This window comes from Pseudovirgaria hyperparasitica (assembly GCF_010093815.1).
Source record: "Pseudovirgaria hyperparasitica strain CBS 121739 unplaced genomic scaffold EJ05scaffold_2, whole genome shotgun sequence".
NCBI lineage: Eukaryota > Fungi > Ascomycota > Dothideomycetes > Acrospermales > Acrospermaceae > Pseudovirgaria > Pseudovirgaria hyperparasitica.
Genome location: NW_022985550.1, coordinates 2,384,566 through 2,404,308, shown reverse-complemented (window position 1 = coordinate 2,404,308; position 19,743 = coordinate 2,384,566). Strand labels below are relative to the sequence as shown.

The window sequence follows — 19,743 nt, the reverse complement described above, 5'->3', positions numbered from 1 at the left end:
GCCCGCAGTATCAACTTCCCCCCTGCTCGCCCCGATTCCGGCCCTTAAGCCCTCACCACCAAAGCCAGCACCACACAACACCGGCAGATGCACACCTCAGATCAACAAAGCCTCGCTGGACCTACTGATACACAAAGAAGGTCGCATGCCGTCCATCTACCGCGACCAACTCGGCGCCGAGACCATTGGCGTTGGCCACCGATGCATCGAGCCCGCATGCCTCGAAGTATCACGCCAATTCTCCATTCCCTTGTCACCGGCTGATATGGAAGCCCTGCTGCGGCAAGATCTGCACAAGTTCGAGCACAACGTCAGCATGAATCTTGCTGACGTCGACCTGAACGCGAACCAGTACGGCGTCGTGGTCAGTGTGGCGTTCAACGGTGGCGAGATGGCGCCGCAATTGTTGGAGTTTTACAAGGCCATCAAGGCGGCGCCGTCGGGGAACTTTGCGAGTATCTTTTCGCAGGACTTGCTCGGGCATGATTTGGGGGTTGCCGATGTGGCTATGCGAAGGAAGGAGGAGTTGGTGCTGTTTAAGACGCCGACTGATGAGCGGGCTTTGCCGTGCTGAGGACATGATGTGATGGGGAGGAAGTAATATGGAGATGACTTGTTTATGCCCATGAAGCGTGGGCGTTCTTGTTGCATTTATTTTGGTATGCTATAATGGTTAATGATAATGGACAACGACTTATAATGAAAACATTACTTGGCAAGCAGTCATCAGAGCCATGTATCGCGAAACCTCGTCACTATGCCTTCACTCATATGCCTCGTCATCGTCTGTGTTCTTCCAAAGTCACTCTTGCTGATAAAGCCTGGTTAAAAGGCCACTTTCCCCACCTCTACAATTCCCTCTCTTTTACAGGGACATACACGACCGAATACGACAGCCCTGTAAATACAATATTCTCATAGAGAGGTGTGGCCCTCATATATCTTCCAGTCCTGCAAAATGATCTCCTATCTTTTTCCCAAACCGCCAAGCAGTACAAGGATAACATTCCCACCAGCCCACCAACTTTCAACTAGTACTATATCACTGACCAACCATGCCGTCCGACGAAGAAGTCGCACGCATGCTGCAAGCACAGTTTGACGCTGAAGAACACAGCACTCCTTCACAACAGCGCTATCCCTCAGACCAACCCCCGCCATACTCAGGCCCTTCAACGGGGAGGCCGGCACTCAGTGATGACGAAGTGTTCGCACGAAGGTTGCAGGAGCGAATGAATCTGGACACCAGTGCGAGCGCCGCATCCCAGTTCAGTTACAGCAATCAACCACATACCACACCCGCAGCAAGCCCATATAGCCCACGGAACCAAGCACCACCGCCCCCGTATAATGCAGCACAAGAAGCCGCGCACAGGGATATTCCACCAACAGTACACGCGTACACCCTTCAGACGACAAGAACCCAGTGCTCCAGCTGCACACTGCCGCTTCTCCCCACGCAACAAGCCGTGCTCGCCTTGTTCCAGAAATGGTACGATATACCCATCAGCTCTGTACTGCAGTGCTCTAGCTGTACACGCCATACCTGCGTTGGCTGTGGCAAGCAGCAGTCTGGGCCGATATCCAACAACCGAGTCGTCGTTGATGGCACCACGCTCACCTGGTGCTGCGATGCGGGTAAACTGTTTCTGACCTGGGCGTTGCTATGCGGCTTCGATTATCAGTTGGCGCTGGACAGTGGCAATGCAGACGCATTCCGAGGCAGGCGCGTCGGGCGGCAGGACCGGTCCGGAGGCGTCGGGTATGAAGCATATGACGGATTCGGTGCTGGCGATCGCTACATGGAGGCTCAGCACGGCATGGAAGTGGCCGCACGACAGGCTGGCCAGGCTGAAGCGGCGGCAAAGAGAGAGCAGGTTGACGTGTTGACGGACGAGGTGGTTGCGTTTGTAAACGAGCTATTGCCGCGAGTGGGCACTGTTGCTCCTGTGCTCTTGGATATCTTGAGGGTGTCTGATGTGCTGGATAGAATGGCGGAGTTGCTGCGGAACGATAGCGTGGAGGATGCTGGGACGAGGAGGAGCGTATATGAGGCGGCGATCAACTTCGTGATGCTGCTTGGAAGTCATCCGGGCACTGCACCATCGGTGATGGAAGAAAGGCTGGCCAGGGCGAAAGGGACCAACCTGTTAACCGTGTCATTTGGCAATACTGCAGTGCCAAAGGGTAAGGGAAAAGATGACAAGCTGCAGTCGATCGCCAGCTGCTTCCGTAATCTCAACACTCAGGCTCAAATCATCATCGCCAACGCGGAAGCATTCCAGACTTCAGAGCATCGTGATATGGTCGCTCTCTGTCAGAAGATCAACCAAGTCGCAGAGTCAGTCTTTGCCAGCACAATCAGTAAAATCGACAAAGCTGCCGGTTCTTGGGAGCAATGGCAGAAAGATCGATGCATTCTGTCCGTCTCGAACCAGGATATCCAGCAAACATTCGCATCAAAGATGACCTTTGCTAATGCAATGTTGGGTGGCCCTGACATGAGACAACATAGTTTCCTGCACAAGGACCACACTCGAAAGCTCATGCTGACCATCGCCAACATGAAGACAAGTCTACCCCCAGGCATCTTCGTACGCTATTCCGATATGCAGATCGACTTGTTTAAAGTGCTCATTATCGGACCCAAAGACTCGCCGTACGGCTACGGGTTATTCGAGTTCGACTTGTGGTGTGAACCAAGCTGGCCCACAGCACCACCCAAAATGCTGTTCAAGACGACAGGTGGCGGCCTTGCAAACTTCAATCCAAACCTATACAAGAACGGCAAAGTCTGCTTGTCTCTCCTGGGTACCTGGCCGTATGGCGAGGTATGGAACGAGAAGCTATCGACGCTGCAGCAACTTCTGCTCAGCACGTGGGCATTCATATTCTGCGAGGAGCCACTATGTAACGAGCCAGGCGACGAGAAAGAGCACGGCGGGCCAGAGTCGAAACTCTATAATATCAATACGTATGCGCTAACGGTCAAATACGCAATGCTGCCATGGCTCCGAGGGCAAGGAAGCCCCTTGTGGAACGACGTTGTGCGTGAGCATTTTACGCGAAACAAGACAGATATCATTCAAAAGGTTGAGCACTGGACAGATCTGGCGAGAAGTCGCGTGGCCCAGCGAGGATTTCATCCGCATAATAGAGAAAACAGAGGCGGAGTGGCATCAGAGCTTCCAGGTTTATTGACGCAATTGAAGACGGCGATTGGTAAACCGATACCAGCACAACACAGGCCACAACAGATGCCAACATTTCCACAGCAGCAGTTTGGCTATCAAGGAGGTCAACAAGGAGGGCATTTTGGTGCACACAGTGGTGGCTATGGCGGAGGATACGGTGGTGGTTATGGTCCAGGATACGGCCACGGTGGGCACGGAGGATTTTATTGATTCTATACCATGCAAGCGCGATACATGACTAACAAACACAATCAGAATGACGTTAATGGTGTCTAAGCACTTACTGAGAATCGTGGCTGAAAGACAAGGAGTCCCATCTTCAGTGATGCCGCACACTACGCACGGCCAACCGTAAGTAGGCAAGAGCTGAAGCTGTCAGCTACCCCGATATCACGACTGGCGCAACCGAACATATGGTTAACTTCGCACACCATCTGAAGATGGAATCATGCGACAACTTATGCGACTTGTAAATAGCTACAGTGAAACAATCATAGCCAGGGTATCAGCAGCACCCGCCCGTCATGTTTGAACATCGTGATCGACATCCCGTATGAGACCATGCCCAACATTATCCATTTCGTCGTGACACATACGCGCATTGAATATCAAAAAGAACCCAGGCAGCCACGCTCTAAACCCTCGCGTCGGCCGTTTGATCCAACTTGCTGCTGTCGACCTGACCGGGCCTGTTTGTGCCTCGGTACTCTGACTCCTTGATCAAGTTGAGCTTGTCCTCCTGTTGGTCGTACTTACGGAATAAGACCCAAAATGCGACACCGCCTACAAACGCGATGATCGCAACGGCGCCGTAGTTCCACACAAGCAGTGGGTCTTCGGAAAGTGCGACAAATGCCTGGCCTAGTGCAGCTGATAACGCGGAGGTCATCTGGTAGAAGCCCATAACGAGCGAGCGCATGTTGACGGGTGCCTTGGTGTACGCATACTCGAGACCAGTGATGGACGCCATGATCTCAGCGAGACCTACGAGGATGTACGAGCCGGTTTGAGCCCACACGTTGATAGGCGCTGGTAGGGCGTCGCCATCGGGTGTCTCGCATGTGTTCATGTATTTGCCACAAGCGCCCTTCTCGTAGATGTAGTGCTGAATGACGGCGGCCCAGATCATGGCAGCGCAGCCAAGGAAGAAGCCGGCGGTCATGCGTTTCAGAGGTGTAAAGTTCAAGCCGGCCTTACGAATCAAGGGGTAGACTAGCACGTCGAGGATAGGTATCATGATAATGATACCGATGGGATTTAGATTATTCAGTAGATCGTTGGGTACGCCATGCAGCTCCATGGTCGCGGCTTGCGAAGTAAGATTGCTCTCAATTTGGTTATATGCCAGCCAGAAAATGGGGAAGAAGAGGAAGACAGTGCATGCTTTGGTAGCGCGAGCAACTTCGTCGACCCAGGCATCATCGAATACCATCCAGTCTGGCTTGTTGGCCACGCGCGAAGGCTTAATGTCCTCGAAAAATGCTGGGTCGCGCATATTTCTCCACGTGACGGCAGGGTTGATGGAAGTTTTGCCCTTGAAGCCAAGGCTGATGAGCTTGAAGAACGTGCCGAGAATTGATCCAGTAGGTGGCGAATGGTGGTACTTCTTGTTGAAGGCGATGAGAACGACAGGGCAGAGCATCAACATGATGGTCGGGAGGAAGAACGACAGCCAGAAACCAACGTAGCGCTCAGCGTAAACCATGGAAACTTGGCCAGTGACAGCGCCAATGTTGATGAAGAGGTAAAACCACATGAACATGCGCTGAGTGGTAAGGGCAGGGTCAACAATGACGCGCTGACCAGATTTGTTGGTCTGAACGTGAATCTTAGGAGCTCTTAGCTGCTCCGCAACCATGGGAGAGATATTCGATTTGAAGCCGCCGACACCGATACCAAAGAACACAAGCCCGACAGCAAAGCATCCGAGTGCACCTTGAGGGTGATCGAGGACTTTGGGGATCGCGGAAATGATGATGATGCAGTGACCGAAGAAACAGACGACTATGGATGCGTGAATCGTCTTGTAGCGACCCCAGTAGGTATCAGCGATGTAAGCACCAAACAGAGGCATGAAATAAGCCCAGAACCGGTTAACTTGTTGATATTAGCATTTGTTCTCCGGGACGGATCGAGCGACGTACAAGTAGTAAGACCGAAAGAAGCACGTTGACCAGCACCAATTGCACCTGGTCGTCCATCAGGCCTGGGATCGGCACCGGTAACTTGGAGGACACCGTCGATGACAGGTCGGTCGCGTTGGATGAAGTTGACGACTACAAGAAGTTAGTAACGGTCGCGTGACGCGTAACGCGAAAATTGCAACTGAGACGTACAGATGGCGACAGTTCCATAGTATGAGAAACGTTCGCAGAGCTCGACGAAGGCGACGGTGAAAGCAATCCATGGCAAAACGCCAGGGACACGCTTCAGAGTATGAAGCTCTTCCTCTGTAGGAATAACTAGGTCCAGCTCATCGTCGGTGTCAGAAATGGAAGAACCCCTCTCCATAGCGATCTGTTTCTCCAGTGTGGGAGTCGGCATGCCAGCACCCTTGACCTCAGAGCCAGCAATTGCATGAGCCTCGTCGGCAGGTTGAAAAGGCATGATGATGGATCAATTGACCAGCGGTTATGAGGACGAAGGAAAGCAGATCAGGGATACCAGATGAAAGCGTCGCGGTCGAGGGAGCAGCGAAGCGAGATATATAGGTCCCATGCTGTGCCACGGCGCCCTCGCTTCCTGTGCGACGAGGAAAAGATAAAAGCTCATCTTTCACTTCACCTGACGCATTCACGCACCGAGATGTTGTGAACAACCAAAGGGTTATCTCTTGGCCACAGCAGGGCGGGGCCATGCCTGCACCAGTCGCTGCACTCCCATGGGTGGGATCCATGAACTGTTCGCCTTGGCCGTCCGACGCCTCTTTGCTTGGACGCATGCCATTCTGTCTTGTCGTCTTGTCGTCTTCATCCTCGCCACTCGCAATCGTCCTGGGCATCTGGGCAGACAGGGAGGCTCTTAGGCTTATTTAGGAAGGAGAGAGCATTTCTTCATCAGTGTAGATGATATGAAGTTCAGTAGCCAGAGTCGTAGACCGTGCCAGTTCTGCGCCATGCTTGGTCTGCCGTGCTCTTATTTTTTTTTCTTTTGGCTGCCGTGTACAGCTTGTCTCCAGTGCACAGCAGTGCTGTTTAGAGAGAGTATGCTACATATTGGTTGTGGGCAGTAACAAGAACGTGCAAGTGAACGTAGACGGTTGTCTGCAGGGAGAAACGTAGTGGTGAGGGCAACATAGACGCTGTTGCGCTTCCAGGGCAGCTGCACATGATTGGCTCGGATGCTCTCGGCGCCAAGCCCTCCGCCATCGTCTTCCCCAGCCTTTCTCTATCGACTTCACTTTCACTCGGACGCCTCTCTTCACTGGGCGCCACCGCTACCATGGCTGCCGGACACCATAACCAACGTCTTGTATCAACACGCTTAACATCGGGTCTGAGAGGCCACAAGCTAAAGTGGCATCAGCGTCGCCGAACGTCACTTGAACCATGAAGCCCCCCAAGTCCGCTCCCAAGATTCTAGAATACCACCGATTCCCCACGGTACGGCTTATCGAAACGCTTCTGCCGATCAAGGGATGGTGGAACACTGCAAGCCCCAGTCACATCGCGTGCAGCCCCATGCATTTCTTGCAAGTCTCAGGTTACATCTGTCTCTTCGGTTGGACCGACACGTTCAACTACTACACCTGCTGGATGCGCAGAGCTCAATGAATGTGGTTGCATTTGCTCGGCGCTAGAGTCTCGGCGGAGGATGATCGGAAATGTCTGCTGTGCGTGTTCCAGAAGGCTTCCTTATCGGCTTAACGTAGGTCTGTTGACCGCAATTGGAATATGGCGGACTCTGGGCACGATGGAGAGTTGTGCTACTGGAGACTCGATAATGCGTATCACTGCGGCACAGGATATTGGTGAATGACCAGGCGCTTCGTCACAGTGATCTCGTTCAGTCTCACAGATGTCTTACAACGCATGTGGGCTGCACTGCCTCGAGGCTCGAGCTACCTTCTGCACAACTGGAATCTGGTCTGGTCTCGTTGATATTGCTACCTGGACAAGGCTCGCAACCAACCCGTTACTCAGCATATCACAAGTCGCGTGCACCCATCGAAAGAAAAATGCACTTCTACTAGTCTCTCGCCATCGTGTGGCTAACGTGGAGAAAATAGCCTGCGCGATTCTTATGCCGCGGAACCAGCAAGAAGGATAGCTCCAAGAAAGCGATGCCGGACGCCTGCCAAATTAGTTGTCTTGGTCCGAGGCCTTCAACCGCGTATCCGGATTTTCGGTGCTGGTATCAAATTGTTGATCGTTCCGCGAACTTGCCAGTTCGTGTCTTATTGTCTGCATCTCCAGGCTGAACCACTCTAGACAAAGACCCTTGGCGTCTGAACTGAAGCAGAATGCGATATCCTCTATTAGCGCGCGGTTTTATAAGGGGTCAATCAATATCGCGCCATCGAGGCTGCCAATCATGATCTCGACTTCATGAATCGTTTATGCTGACTCGAATGTGAGGTCGACAAGGGCGCACCCGTGTCATAGGGATAAAGCAGGGGCTACTTCTGACTCGTGCTGGCATGCTATATCCTTGGGAGCTTGATAAGAACCCATGCCACCACTATGATTCTCCCCAAGGAAGAGCTTAACACACTAAAACTGCTGAACCTATGTTCTTAAGTGCAGTTCTATAGTATGACTCAAGGCACAATATTGGGAAGCCATCTATATCCCACATCGCACAAGCGGCTTGCTGTGATGCTACAAATCCTGCCTTCAAACATTCGAAAGCAACGCCCCAGGTTGCACGACACTGTCCCACCATCGGAATTAGAACGCACAGATAGACCAGAACCTCGACGCGTACGTCTTTGGCGCGACGTGCACACATCAATCGCCGGTAAGGCTGTGTTTGATCGAGGTGGGGTGAGGTTTGCGATTGTGTGGTGTGTCATGTCAGGACAATTTGGTAAATATGCAACAGCGGACACTAAGTGGGGATGTGTATTAACGGCATACATCAAAGTGACATATGATGGCTAGTTTGCAGTATACTGGGTATCAAAATACGTGTCGCATCCACGTCTATGGTAGGAAAATACGCTATGCATAGGACGGGAAATACGCGGACTATGTATGCAAAGAAAGTTGTCTGTCGTTCGCAGAGTCCGTAGCTATACAGGTCTCCCAGCAGTAGACATCAGTATCGCGTACTCCGATCCAATTCTTTAACCAGTCCGCCGCCAAGCCAAAACATCATTTGGCACACAAAAGTCGAAACACTCCATTTCAAGCATCCACCATCCTCTTAACCTTCTCCAGCAAAACCTGACTCTCTCTCCCCAGCTTCCTCTGCCCGTTCGGCCCTCCCGTCCTCGCTTTGGCCATAGCCCTCCTAAACCGCTCACGCTCCGCAATCTTGCGCTGCCTCTCCTTCTCCGCCTCCTCCCTCGCTAGACGCCGCTCTTCAGCCTCTTGTTTCCTCTTCTGGGCCTGCTCGGCCTCGCGCGCGAAGGGTACTGGTTTCGGCCGCTTCTGTCGCTTCCACGACGGCTTTGAAGCGTCGTCGTCTTGTGGCTCGGTGGTGGTGGCGTCTTCTTCAAGCAGCAGCTTTTGGCGATCTGGATGAGGCTCTGAAGATGCGGCGGCCGGTTCGTGGTGGGTGTCCTGCGCACCGGCTTGTTCGTCGTTGTTGCTGTCGTTCTCGTTGTTGTCAGAGGCTGTGTTGTGGATGTAACGGTTGGGTGGTTGGTTGGCGAGTTCCCGCTCTCGGATCTTTGCGTACTGCTTCCTGAGCTTCGCTTTGGCGATCAGGTCGTTTTTTATCTTTTGCACTGCAACGAGGATTTGTGTGAGCAGGTTATGCATGTCAGGACCATTGGGGACTGCTTTACCTTGTCTCTTATGTGTCCCGTCAGGCAGATTTGCCGGTCCGACTTGGAAGCCCTTCTTGTGCTTCTTCTTGTCTGGCTTGACGCCATCTGTATCGCTGTGTGGTCGTTTTGAAGGCATTATTGTTGTGGTGTATATTGCGATGGGCGTGCAGAGAGTGACGAGATTTCGCGCCAAAAGCTTGGTAAGTATCGGATACTCGACGCTAAACTGGGCGGCGATGGTGCGGGGCTGGGGGGCCCTGGACGCTAAAATAGTGACTAATGCCAGCTAAGGCTAGCTAAATTTGGCGGGTGAGGACCCTGATAACAGGCGATAACAGGCGATAAAGTTCCCCCCCCAAAGCTCCAGCTGCTCCATTCCAGCTCCAACTTTGTCAACTCTGCAATCGTCTTCGTCTCGAGGTATTACACGAGGAAACAATGCTACGTATCAAACACAAAAATGCTGCAGATGGCCAGTCTCAGCTATGCACGTGGGCGAGGAATACACTCAGGGCCGCTGCAAAAGTAAAAAACAACGCATTGACATGCGTGTGACCACTGCCTGTCGCTCTCTAGCCCGCCCAACAGGGTGCGGTTCCGCAGCAGGTCTCGTCGCTCGCGTCATTACTACTGCCGCTTGACTCCTCCTCGGTCCTCAGACCTCATTCATTCTTCATAACTCACCACTCCAGCTTCACGTCGCCTGCCGTGTGGTATAGATCGGAGCATTGGACATGCTTCCAACGAGCTCTCTGTCGTCTTCACACCGCCTCCCTATGTATAATTACGCATGATCTACGCCGCTATAAGCCTAACCGCACGTCGATCTTCCGTTAATCAACTCTACTACTCTGACGCTTGTTCTTAAACATTCACACTCTAGATTGAGAGCTGTGTGAAATACAGATACCTGGACAGCATATAACGACAAGCCGTCCTCATGACATACCAGTCAAGCGCTATCCAACCATGCCCATATTCCACGACGGGCACACCTTCGCGCCCCAGAGTCCCGATACTGGGGAGCAATCCGCTCCTCATGAGGTGAGGAGTCCTCTACTGGCTAGAATAAGCTCAAAAGGAGCTTCAAGAGCAGGGAGTCAGGAGAGAAAGCAGAATGATGAGCACCCAGGGACTACAGCGCTCAGTAATGTCCAAGTCATGTCCAGTCTGGAAGGGAGGCAGAATATGAGTCGAGAAGAGCTTATAGAACGGATAAAGAGACAGAAGAGTCCTACGTTGCAGCGTCGAAATGTTGGTTCGGACGGAAGGGCATCGCCAATATCTCGCACAAGCTCTCCCAGACCTTCTGGTTCTCCTCTTCTGCCCGCGCTGGAACTGAAGACATCCCCAAAGTCCGGGACCGAGGCCCAGCCTGCACCGAGCAGCAATGAGGTTGGCCTGCAGATTGAGCGACCCAGATCAGCCCTGCACTCTGGAGACTTTCGACCATACAAAGACTCTGCGAAAGAGGGGGGCGGCTCAGTAAGTGCCATCGCTACTTCTCCAACCGTGCCATGGCATCGGGACTTTCCAATTTCCGCTCACCCATCTGCAAATGTGGCCGCAAACTCTGGCCATATGGATGCCGTCTATCAGAGGTTTTCTGGGGAAACTCGAAATCGAAACATCTCCCAGACTTCCTTGTCAAGCGTTATGCTGCTGCCACCAACAAGTCCCCTGGTTCAGCAGTCGAACAACACCGATCTTGACTTCTCCCCAAAGCCTCAGATGATGTCCAGGAGCCCTACAAAGGAGAGTAGGCGCCATACCTTCTCACCACATTCTTTTCAGACTCTTCGTTCCTCTAGCGTGACGTCCACGCCTACTGCGCGCCATTTACCCTCCCTCAGACGGGAAGGTACTTATCCTTACCAGGCACACCAGCCCAGACGATCACTCAGCAACGTCCCCAATTTATATTCCAATTCCACGCCACAAACGCCTTTATTGAGTCCGCGCAGACCATCTATTTCATCAGAGATATCACCACTTCACCATGCTCCTATGGTTGGATCGTATGAAGAATCAATCCTTCGTGGGCGCATGTCCACAACTCCGTCAAAACCCCTAAACTTTCTTGCGCAAATCGGCGTTCTGGGCAAAGGACACTGTAGAGCAAACTTGAAATGTCCCCCACACGTCACAGTACCATTCCCTGCCGTTTTCTACAGTTACAACTCGGGGACTGGGAGAGTGGCTGATGATTCTCCGAGTCCTTACGTAGGTCTGATAGATCTGGAACATTCACTGAAACCGCCAGAAGAGATGGACGACAAATCTCGGCGACGGAAGCGTAACAAAGCAGCTGTGCAAGCTGGAACTCAGACACCACCTGCTGGCTCAAATGATGCTGCCGAAGCAAGTAATAAGCAGCGCAAGCAGGAGAAAAGGAAGCGGCGGTCTGCTTCACCCAGGGCTCCTCCTGGAGGATGCTACCGCATTCCACAGCAGGGCCAACTGCAGATTGTGATCAAGAACCCAAACAAGACAGCAGTAAAGCTTTTCCTCGTACCGTATGACCTCAGTGATATGGAGCCCGGGCAGAAAACTTTCATACGCCAAAGATCTTACTCCGCCGGTCCGATTCTTGATATGCCAGTAGCTGCTCGTAAAAACTACGGTACGGATCGCCCAGAGGCTTCTTTGTCACATTCAGACGACCCGAATGACCGCCCGGTTTTACGCTACCTCATACATCTTAATATATGCTGCCCTAGCCAGAACAAATACTATCTGTACAAGGGAGTCCGGGTGGTTTTCGCTAATCGAGTACCTGATGGGAAGGAGAAACTTCGCAACGAAGTCCAGCTACCAGAGCCACGCTACAGCCTGTACAAACCGTCAAGAGATTCCATGTCCTTCACAGCACCGTCAGCTGCAGCAACTCAGCTCACATCAGACATCGCCAACCGCCGAAGGAGCTCCGGCTTCGCACTATCGCAACATATGCTCGAAAACATGGATGGTTTTGGAGCTCACACGCCCACAAACGCATATCCACGGTCCTCACCCTACACCACCTTTTCTCCGTCTTTTAGTCCTGTCCCCTTCAGTCTCTCCAAGCTTGATACTCTACAATCGAGACCCTCCAGTCGCGGCCAGCAATCGACAAACGACCCGATGGAGGTAGACTCGCCGACGTTCGACCCGTTTCAGACGCGATCATGCCTAGAGAGATCGGAGGATAGATCTCGCCCAAACTCGAACTCAACGTCGTCACCCCAATCTCCTGGCGCAGAGGAGGCGTACGAGAAGTTTACAAGGGGTGTATCTGGCTATACCAGCCCTGGATCGCAACAGTCTCGCCTCGCTGGTGAGGGGCTTCTGGCGCGTAAACTGAGAGGCTTGGACATGTGAAGGGGATATAAATAAGAATATTGGCAACAGGACTGTCTGCGCCCATGGAACTGTTTTTTCTCTCTCTTTCCTTTTCTTTTTAACAATCCGGATTGCCTGTTCTTTTAGCGTTGGCGTCGGTGTAGGAGTCTCCATTCTCGGTCAGCTCCGTCATGTATGGTACGTGCATGAGTATACATGTTTGGCTTTGTTTGTTCGTCGTCGAGAAAGAAGTATCGGTATGCAATACAGATTACACTTCATGCCTTGTTCTCGATGCTGTGCTGCGTTTTTATATATCTTGTGTGCTCGTTCGTGCCCTGAAGCTCTCTTCTACTTGCAACAATACCGCGCGGCGTGACTCTCGAATCTTACCAACTGATGTTTGCAACACTTTCAAAAAGGAACATATGGACTTGTGTACGTACGTACCGTCGAGTCTGCGTACAAAAAAACTGGCTTCGCACTAAACGTGTCACTTTCAAAGAGAAATAATCAAGATGGCGAGAAGGTGGAAACTCGTCAGAGGAACAGTGATCCAAGTTCAAGTACTAGGACAGTCGCTGCTCTTAGATTTAAAACAAAATATAAGTTGCCTCCTAGCTAATATCAGCATCAGCTGCCATGCCAAATAAATGCTATATTTTCAATGTTTTATGTATTCAAGATGCTGCTGCTGCTGCTGCTCCCTTTTTGCTGCGCCTCTCACTCATATGGGAGGGCAGTCCTGCTGCAAGTTTTCCATGTGAATGGTGTAAGAAACGACTTCAGCTAACTTCCTCCACCATCCTTCCAGTGAACGGCCTGGAAGACTGAGCCTTGACCGGGTTTGCAAACGTCGTGCCGAACGGACTATCAAGCCATTCGTGCGGTACCCCGAGAGACACGCCGTCTGCGTTCTGGATATAGTGAGTGTAGAGCGCGGGTGCTCTCTCCGGTTCCGGTTCTAGATCTTCTGCTCCAGAGTCGCCGGCATCTGCGGCGGTTGTTGGTTCTTTGGCTGCTTTGCCGCGACGCTTGGGGGCTTGCTTTTTAAGGAGACGGTTGATGGTGTCCATCTGGGTTTGTTAGTGTCGTGTAATTATAATTGAATGGGATTACAGGTTTTGGGCGTGATGATACCTTTTCTTCCTCGTTGCGCTTCTCACTCAGGTTCTTGCGTCGCCGTGCCATCTCTGCGCGGCGCATGGTCAGTTCCTCGGCCGTCAGATGCTTCTTCTTTTGAGCCTCTGTTGCGTGTTCGAATTAGCTATAGGATTGAAAGTAGAAGCCATAGATCAGACGTACCGTTGGACAAGGCCATAAGTCCTCCTTCTAAGCTCTCATCGTATACAGCACGCTGTCTCCGGGTGAGCTTGCTCATGTCAGGCGTACCACCTTCTGAAGCGCCATCCTCATCGCTGTCTAGCTCTTCATCTTCTCCTTCTGCGTCTTCCTCGCCAGGTTCTTCTTCTCCTTCTGCATCTTCCTCGCCTAGCTCTTCGTCTTCCTCCATGTCCTCGGCCTCGTCGGAGTCGAGCTCCGACAGTTCTTCGTCGTCGGAAGCATCACCCATTGCTATCTCTTTCGCCTCTACAGGTAGTAATTTTCGTGGCAGTGTCACTATGACGCTGGGCTTCAGTATCTTGCGCGATGCGGCAACGGCGGCGGGTGTCGGGGCGACGGGCTCGTCTTCTTCGCCATCAGCATCTTCTTCATCGTCGTCATCATCGTCGTCGTCCTGGTCGTCCATTTCAACGTCTTCGTCGGCGTCGGCGTCCATTTCGTCTTCGTCCTCATCCTCTTCTTCTTCTTCTTCGCTCGACTCTTCTACAACCGTCTTCTTACTCCTGCCTCGTAGCAGGCTTGTTCGTCCACCCGATGATCTTGTATTCGACGAGGTCGCTTCGCGTAGTTTGCTAGGAGCTGCTTTGACAGTTAGACGGAGGCGCTTTCTCTCTGGTGATGCTGAGCGGGACCGGGAGCTAGAGCCCTCGCGGTCGACTGTTGCTGAGACAGACGCGGCTGCTGCTGCTGCTGCTGCCGCTCCGCGTCGTGGGCGTGACATACTGTAGTTGCTGGTGGCGGCTGGGCGTGTGCTGGAAGCAGAGGGAGTCAGATTATTGCTGCGCCTGCGTAATCGAGGCATGTTTGAGTTGAGTTGAGGTGAGGTGAGGTGAGATTGTGCTCTTTTCTTGTCGCAACTTGCGTACAGCAGTGTTCAAATTACAGTGTCGAGGGAACGCGATTGAAGCTGTGACATGAAACGGATAGATAGGTGGCTTGTAGGGAGTTGACTGGTGAGAGTATTCAAAGGGGGCAAAATGAATAGGAGGTATTTGCGTGGTGTTTGTGAAGCTGAGTGTATGCGAGTTGCTGTCGTACAGGCAGAAGTGGGGATGTTGAGTGAAGGAAGCTGAGGAATGCTCTGGACAGTTTTGTTTTCGAAAAGAAAAGGCGCACGACTGACCCTCTTCCCGCCTTACTCGTACCGCTTTGAGACACGACCGCATCGCCGGCCTCTGAATCCTCGGTGCTCAGCCGGCGTAACCGCTTGGCCGGTCGACCAGGACGATCTGCCATCTAATCTGTGTGCGTAAGGGTCCCTGTATAGACCAGATAAGAATATGATATGAATATAGCAATGGTTGGGCCTGATTGCAGCGATCAGGCAATCGTTTGGCCAATTAATCGACAGCCTTCGCCCTTTTCTCATGCAAGACGGAGGCGTTTTTCGTGTTCCGTGGTGAAGGGTGAGTGAGCTTGTACTGCGGTCTGAGGAGTGTGCGCGCTGGGCGTATGTCTCAGTACGTCTACCCTTTTTAAATCTCACCTACCTATCTATCTAATTATCTATGCACTCCATCGCGTCAAGCCCGCAGCTCCATGGCATGCATATTCGATCTATTCCCATCGGTACTTGAATCACTTCATTCTTCGTCAACATCTGCTCATGGCCGAATTCTCAATTCACACTGAAACATCCATGTCATGATGCTATATTTAGACCGCATAAAGTATTTAGATTACATCGACGGCTTCACCCTTTTCATATACACCACCAATCTTATGTAACGCATTATCTATCTCTACCAAACACGAAACTGGCATTCATTTCGGATCCAGCACTGTCTTCTAATAACAACCCATAGTTCTTCTATTTATAGATGAACTTATCTCGCTGGGAGACATTGTCCACTCCCGATTCCAATAGCTACTTGAGTCTGACCATGTTTATTCCAACTGTCCGTACCTTACATTACCATATCAAGATAGACCAATATAGATCTAGTACCCTCTCAAGACAAAGATCTATGTCATACACAGCGTACATGTCATACGAGCGAGAGTGCTATACAACCCCTGCACCAGGCCCTGGTCATAGCTCTCTCCACAGCCCCACCATCCCTTCACCACATACTCAACCCCCAGTCCCCATAACACAACACACACGTTCCACAACACCACCAGAACCACCACCCAATCACCACACCATGAACAGTCCGCACATCTCTCTACCACCTTGAATCCCTCGAACTAACCTCTCCCCGAATCGCAGTCCTAAACACCTCCGCCACCCTCAAAAGCTCCTCCCTCCTCCCGCCCGGCGCCTCCAAAGCCCTCGTCGACAGCCTCCTGCGCAACCACGACCTGCTAATCCGCCTCGACCCGGAGCTCTCCACCTACGTCGAACTGCCCACCCTTGAGAACGCGCCCCATGCCAAGCTGTACAAGGTAACCGACATCATGCATGCGCTGCCGCGTGGCCTGTGGGACTCCACGGTGAGCTTTGAGGCGCAGATGAGCAATCCGGCGGAGGGGTGCTTGGAGTGGATCATTCGGGCGCCGCTGGGCTTGGTGCAGACGAGTATTTGGAGTGTGAGAGAGGGCGATGAGGTTGGGGTGAGGGAGGGTGGAGGGGAGAGGTTGTGGTTGGTGGAAGAGGTGGAGATCAAGGGGAGTAGGCTGATTGTGGGGACGGTGAAGGCAAAATGTGAGGCCAATTGGGAGGGGGTGCATGGGAGGTTCAAGGGGCATTTGGAGGATGCTATGAGGAAGGAAAGTAGTGCATAGATGGGACCAGTAAAATACCCGGTTTGAAAGTACATCGTTTTATGAAGGCTATACACATCATATCTTGTAGAGAACTAGAAACATATACCACTCACGACTCATCGACGCCCATGTCGAAGAGCAGAAACTCGGCAGGCTTGTCTCCAGTGCTTTCGACAACGATCTTGCCAGGTCCGCTTGCTCCATCGATGTACGCTCCATCTCCTTCTCCGAGCTCGACACTTCCAACTTTAATCTTCATACCACCGCTGGACGGCTGTTTGCGATCTGTCATGATAACATGCAGATACACTTTCCTGGGGCCGTCTTTCACAATTTCATGCTCCACACTCTTTCCAGGTGTCAGGATGCTCGCGTCCATGCTGAGATCAGCATGCATCGATATAGGCTCTGCCTCTCCATCCTTTCCGCTATGCCTATCCGCACTCTCCATGATCCTGAGCAACTTATCCGTTTTCATCTCGTCTGTATACTTTCTCGTGCAGTAGCTCGGGCTCAGTCTCCGGACATTCGGCTTTGCCCAGATCTGCAAGAAGTGAACATCGTCTTTTTTATTCCTATTGTACTCGCTGTGCCGGATGCCGGTACCGGCGCTTGTAAACTGGACTTCGCCGCGCTTCAGAATCTCAAGGTTTCCCATGCTGTCCTTGTGCTCTAGTTCCCCGGACACAATATATGACCAGATGAGGAACTCTGCATGGGAGTGCGTGCCAAACCCGGTGCCCTTCTCCACGCGATCTTCGTTGATCACACGGAGGGGCCCGAAGGACTCATGCTCGGGTGAGTAGTATGAGGCGAATGAGAATGTGTGGAAGCTATACAGCCAGCCATGATCGGCATGTCCACGCTCGGCCCACGGACGCTTCGTGATCTTGAGCGCAGGTGATGTGCTAGTGTTGGTGGACATTGTCCGAAGTGCTTGCGAGAAGGATCGAGGGAGGAACTTGGTAAGGGAGCTACGTATAGGAGGCGTGAACGCCAGTGTGATAGCTAGTAAGACTATGAATGTAGCGAGAACGGTCTTGAGTGCTGATGCTGCTTGGACGTGCGACTCTCGCTGAGTTGGCTTGGTTGATGTGTCTGTCATTTAGGAAATCTTCTTTCGACCGCTCGGTGCTCTCGAGGGTGTTTATATAGCCTAGTCGGGTCGGCGGACGTCTTCATGGCGCCTCCAGCGCATTCTGTTGGCGTTACCGATCCATCTCTAAGCTCTTTGTAACTATGGGCAATGGTGGAGACATTGGAGAGCTACGATAGAAAAGCGGGGCTCCGGCTGCTGCTTGCCCCGCTAGTTCTTGGCACAGTTTGCTGATCAATGCTAGTGTAAGACTTTCAATCGCGGACATGGATCACGCTCCACCGTCATGGATGGTGGCGGTGTTAGTCAGCACAGAAATCAGAAGTCGTTGTGGTCAATTTCAGATTGCTTGCATTCTATTCATTCAAGCCTTCCAATTTGCAACATCTCCTAGTTCCCACATCTGGAGACTCAGAGCATTCGTATAATGGACAGACTCCAGCTGCCTGCGAAACCACGCTAATAGAAGAAAGATTCCGACAGTGCGATTGATTGTGTAAACAACGTAAAATGCATAGCAGAACTAATGATCCAACCAAGAAACAGACAAAGACCCGCCGACCGTAACAAGTTTGCCTAGACAATCAAAGCACAACTATCGCATCACACGTCGCAGACGCTCAGCTGATAGCCTCATCCTTACTGTTATTCTTTCTCTTCTGCCACCAGCGCTTCAGGAAGTATGCACACATTAGCACAAAAACTATTGACGAAGGTACGATGATCGCGATCTCTCCCAGGTCCCACCTGGAATCAGAGGAGAAGAGACGAGACCGCGAGGAGATTGTGGGGTGTACGCTAGTGTTCTGAATGGGAGGCATTGGTGGATATAGGCTTAGCTGGAACGGGAGTTGTGTGATCAGTCGACCTGGATTGAGTAGATCAAGTGTAAACTGTAGAAGTTGATATGGTAGTGGATAGAGAGGTGGAAATTTAAGGAGGCTTTACCACGAAAGGGCGTAGCTTTATAAGTCAACGGAGGTAGTGCCAGCTTTGGCCTGAACAGAGTGACCTTAACATCGTTTGAAGTATGAAGAATGTACACTACAGTTTTCGTCGTGAAGAGGGCTGAGAGATGGATTGGGAGTATATGTTATCTGAAAGCAATGAGCCAGCTCAGGCTCTTGACTCTCTATAATACAAAGAAGCTGCACAGCTAACTATCGCAGTATTATTCAGCATAGAACCAGAGTAGAAGGAGATGGAAGTGAGGCCACCAGAAAGCAGAAGTCGATATAGTCTGGTCTCCAACATAAACTGTGCTACGTATGAGTAAAGCAAATCACATCCAGAATTGCTCCCAGCATAATTCACGTACGACCCAATCGAAACGACTACTTTACCTCGTGGAACTTGCCCAACAGCCACACTTACCTCAGCATACTGGCCATACCTCCTATTCCAACCCAATACTCCAGCGCAAAAGCCATCCCACCATCGACACCCAACGCAGTCACGCTACAATGAAAAAGCAGACATTCTCCTGTTGCATATTTCCCCAGTCTCACGATAAATCCGCGCGAGTATCATAACATTCATATCAGCCTACCGTCATATAACTAGCTCCATAATCTGGGGGATGGAACTGACCAGCATGCAGCGTGTGTGCCGGTTAGCTGTGTATAGTGTATACAAGGATAGGGACAGGGACATCGGACATTCCGACTGCCACCCACCCCCCTTGCTGATTCGCGCGCGGGAAGGACCGAAGCGAAGTATGGATGACGGTACAGTAGTAGGTAGGTCTCGTATTCATCTCATACTAAGGCTGGTGGCGCGCGATTACCTGTCCAATTGACAGGATAACCTGATCGAGTGCTTAGCTACATGCTTGGCTTAACAATGGGCCAATCACTGCCTTTCAAGGTTGTGGGACGTGTGCATAGTACACGTGAACGATGGAGAGATCCATGAAGCGCTCAGTTGGAGAGCACGATCAGCGTTCCATCCTATCAATCTTCTGGACCTGCATGTGTGCAGGCTAAACGGCGCTGCATGACGCACGAGGATGTTGAAGATGGATAGATATATACGTACATATACGTGCATATACATACATACATACATACATACATACATACATACATACATACATACATACATACATACATACATACATACATACATACATACATACATACATA

General features: G+C 51.6%; 9 protein-coding genes across 9 annotated transcripts; 4 read left to right on the top strand and 5 right to left on the bottom strand.

Moving 5' to 3' along the window:
* Positions 1 to 94: 94 nt before the first annotated feature.
* Positions 95 to 568, top strand: EJ05DRAFT_416764 (lysozyme-like protein; the record flags this gene model as incomplete). Its single annotated transcript, XM_033741438.1, has 1 exon — positions 95 to 568. A coding segment is annotated over one exon (474 nt), but the record flags the coding sequence as incomplete, so codon positions are not given.
* A 2,001-nt stretch (positions 569 to 2,569) lies between these two features.
* Positions 2,570 to 3,450, top strand: EJ05DRAFT_473299 (UBC-like protein). Its single transcript, XM_033743375.1, has one exon. The coding sequence runs from the start codon at positions 2,610 to 2,612 to the stop codon at positions 3,402 to 3,404; it is 795 nt and encodes a 264-aa protein (XP_033604835.1). The 5' UTR covers positions 2,570 to 2,609; the 3' UTR covers positions 3,405 to 3,450.
* A 378-nt stretch (positions 3,451 to 3,828) lies between these two features.
* EJ05DRAFT_434219 (PTR2-domain-containing protein) lies at positions 3,829 to 5,705 on the bottom strand (the record flags this gene model as incomplete). The annotated part of the gene is made up of 3 exons (XM_033741643.1): positions 3,829 to 5,291; positions 5,339 to 5,470; positions 5,531 to 5,705. 3 exons carry the CDS (start codon positions 5,703 to 5,705, stop codon positions 3,829 to 3,831), a joined length of 1,770 nt encoding a protein of 589 aa, XP_033604834.1.
* Positions 5,706 to 8,290: 2,585 nt separating this feature from the next.
* Positions 8,291 to 9,350, bottom strand: EJ05DRAFT_473296 (uncharacterized protein). The gene is made up of 2 exons (XM_033743374.1): positions 9,148 to 9,350; positions 8,291 to 9,087 (listed from the first exon to the last, which is right to left on the bottom strand). Exons 1-2 carry the CDS (start codon positions 9,263 to 9,265, stop codon positions 8,543 to 8,545), a joined length of 663 nt encoding a protein of 220 aa, XP_033604833.1. The 5' UTR covers positions 9,266 to 9,350; the 3' UTR covers positions 8,291 to 8,542.
* Positions 9,351 to 10,317: 967 nt separating this feature from the next.
* EJ05DRAFT_433981 (uncharacterized protein) lies at positions 10,318 to 12,489 on the top strand (the record flags this gene model as incomplete). Its single annotated transcript, XM_033741628.1, has 2 exons — positions 10,318 to 12,258; positions 12,316 to 12,489. 2 exons carry the CDS (start codon positions 10,318 to 10,320, stop codon positions 12,487 to 12,489), a joined length of 2,115 nt encoding a protein of 704 aa, XP_033604832.1.
* A 746-nt stretch (positions 12,490 to 13,235) lies between these two features.
* Positions 13,236 to 14,596, bottom strand: EJ05DRAFT_483127 (uncharacterized protein; the record flags this gene model as incomplete). Its single annotated transcript, XM_033745228.1, has 3 exons — positions 13,236 to 13,526; positions 13,591 to 13,697; positions 13,756 to 14,596. The coding sequence occupies 3 exons, from the start codon at positions 14,594 to 14,596 to the stop codon at positions 13,236 to 13,238; spliced, it is 1,239 nt and encodes a 412-aa protein (XP_033604831.1).
* A 1,183-nt stretch (positions 14,597 to 15,779) lies between these two features.
* Positions 15,780 to 16,521, top strand: EJ05DRAFT_483126 (uncharacterized protein; the record flags this gene model as incomplete). Its single annotated transcript, XM_033745227.1, has 2 exons — positions 15,780 to 15,948; positions 16,007 to 16,521. 2 exons carry the CDS (start codon positions 15,780 to 15,782, stop codon positions 16,519 to 16,521), a joined length of 684 nt encoding a protein of 227 aa, XP_033604830.1.
* EJ05DRAFT_473293 (RmlC-like cupin) lies at positions 16,199 to 17,738 on the bottom strand. Its single transcript, XM_033743373.1, has one exon. It carries the CDS (start codon positions 17,426 to 17,428, stop codon positions 16,613 to 16,615), a length of 816 nt encoding a protein of 271 aa, XP_033604829.1. The 5' UTR covers positions 17,429 to 17,738; the 3' UTR covers positions 16,199 to 16,612.
* A 228-nt stretch (positions 17,739 to 17,966) lies between these two features.
* EJ05DRAFT_473292 (uncharacterized protein) lies at positions 17,967 to 18,756 on the bottom strand. The gene has a single exon (XM_033743372.1). It carries the CDS (start codon positions 18,418 to 18,420, stop codon positions 18,220 to 18,222), a length of 201 nt encoding a protein of 66 aa, XP_033604828.1. The 5' UTR covers positions 18,421 to 18,756; the 3' UTR covers positions 17,967 to 18,219.
* Between the last annotated feature and the right edge of the window lie 987 nt (positions 18,757 to 19,743).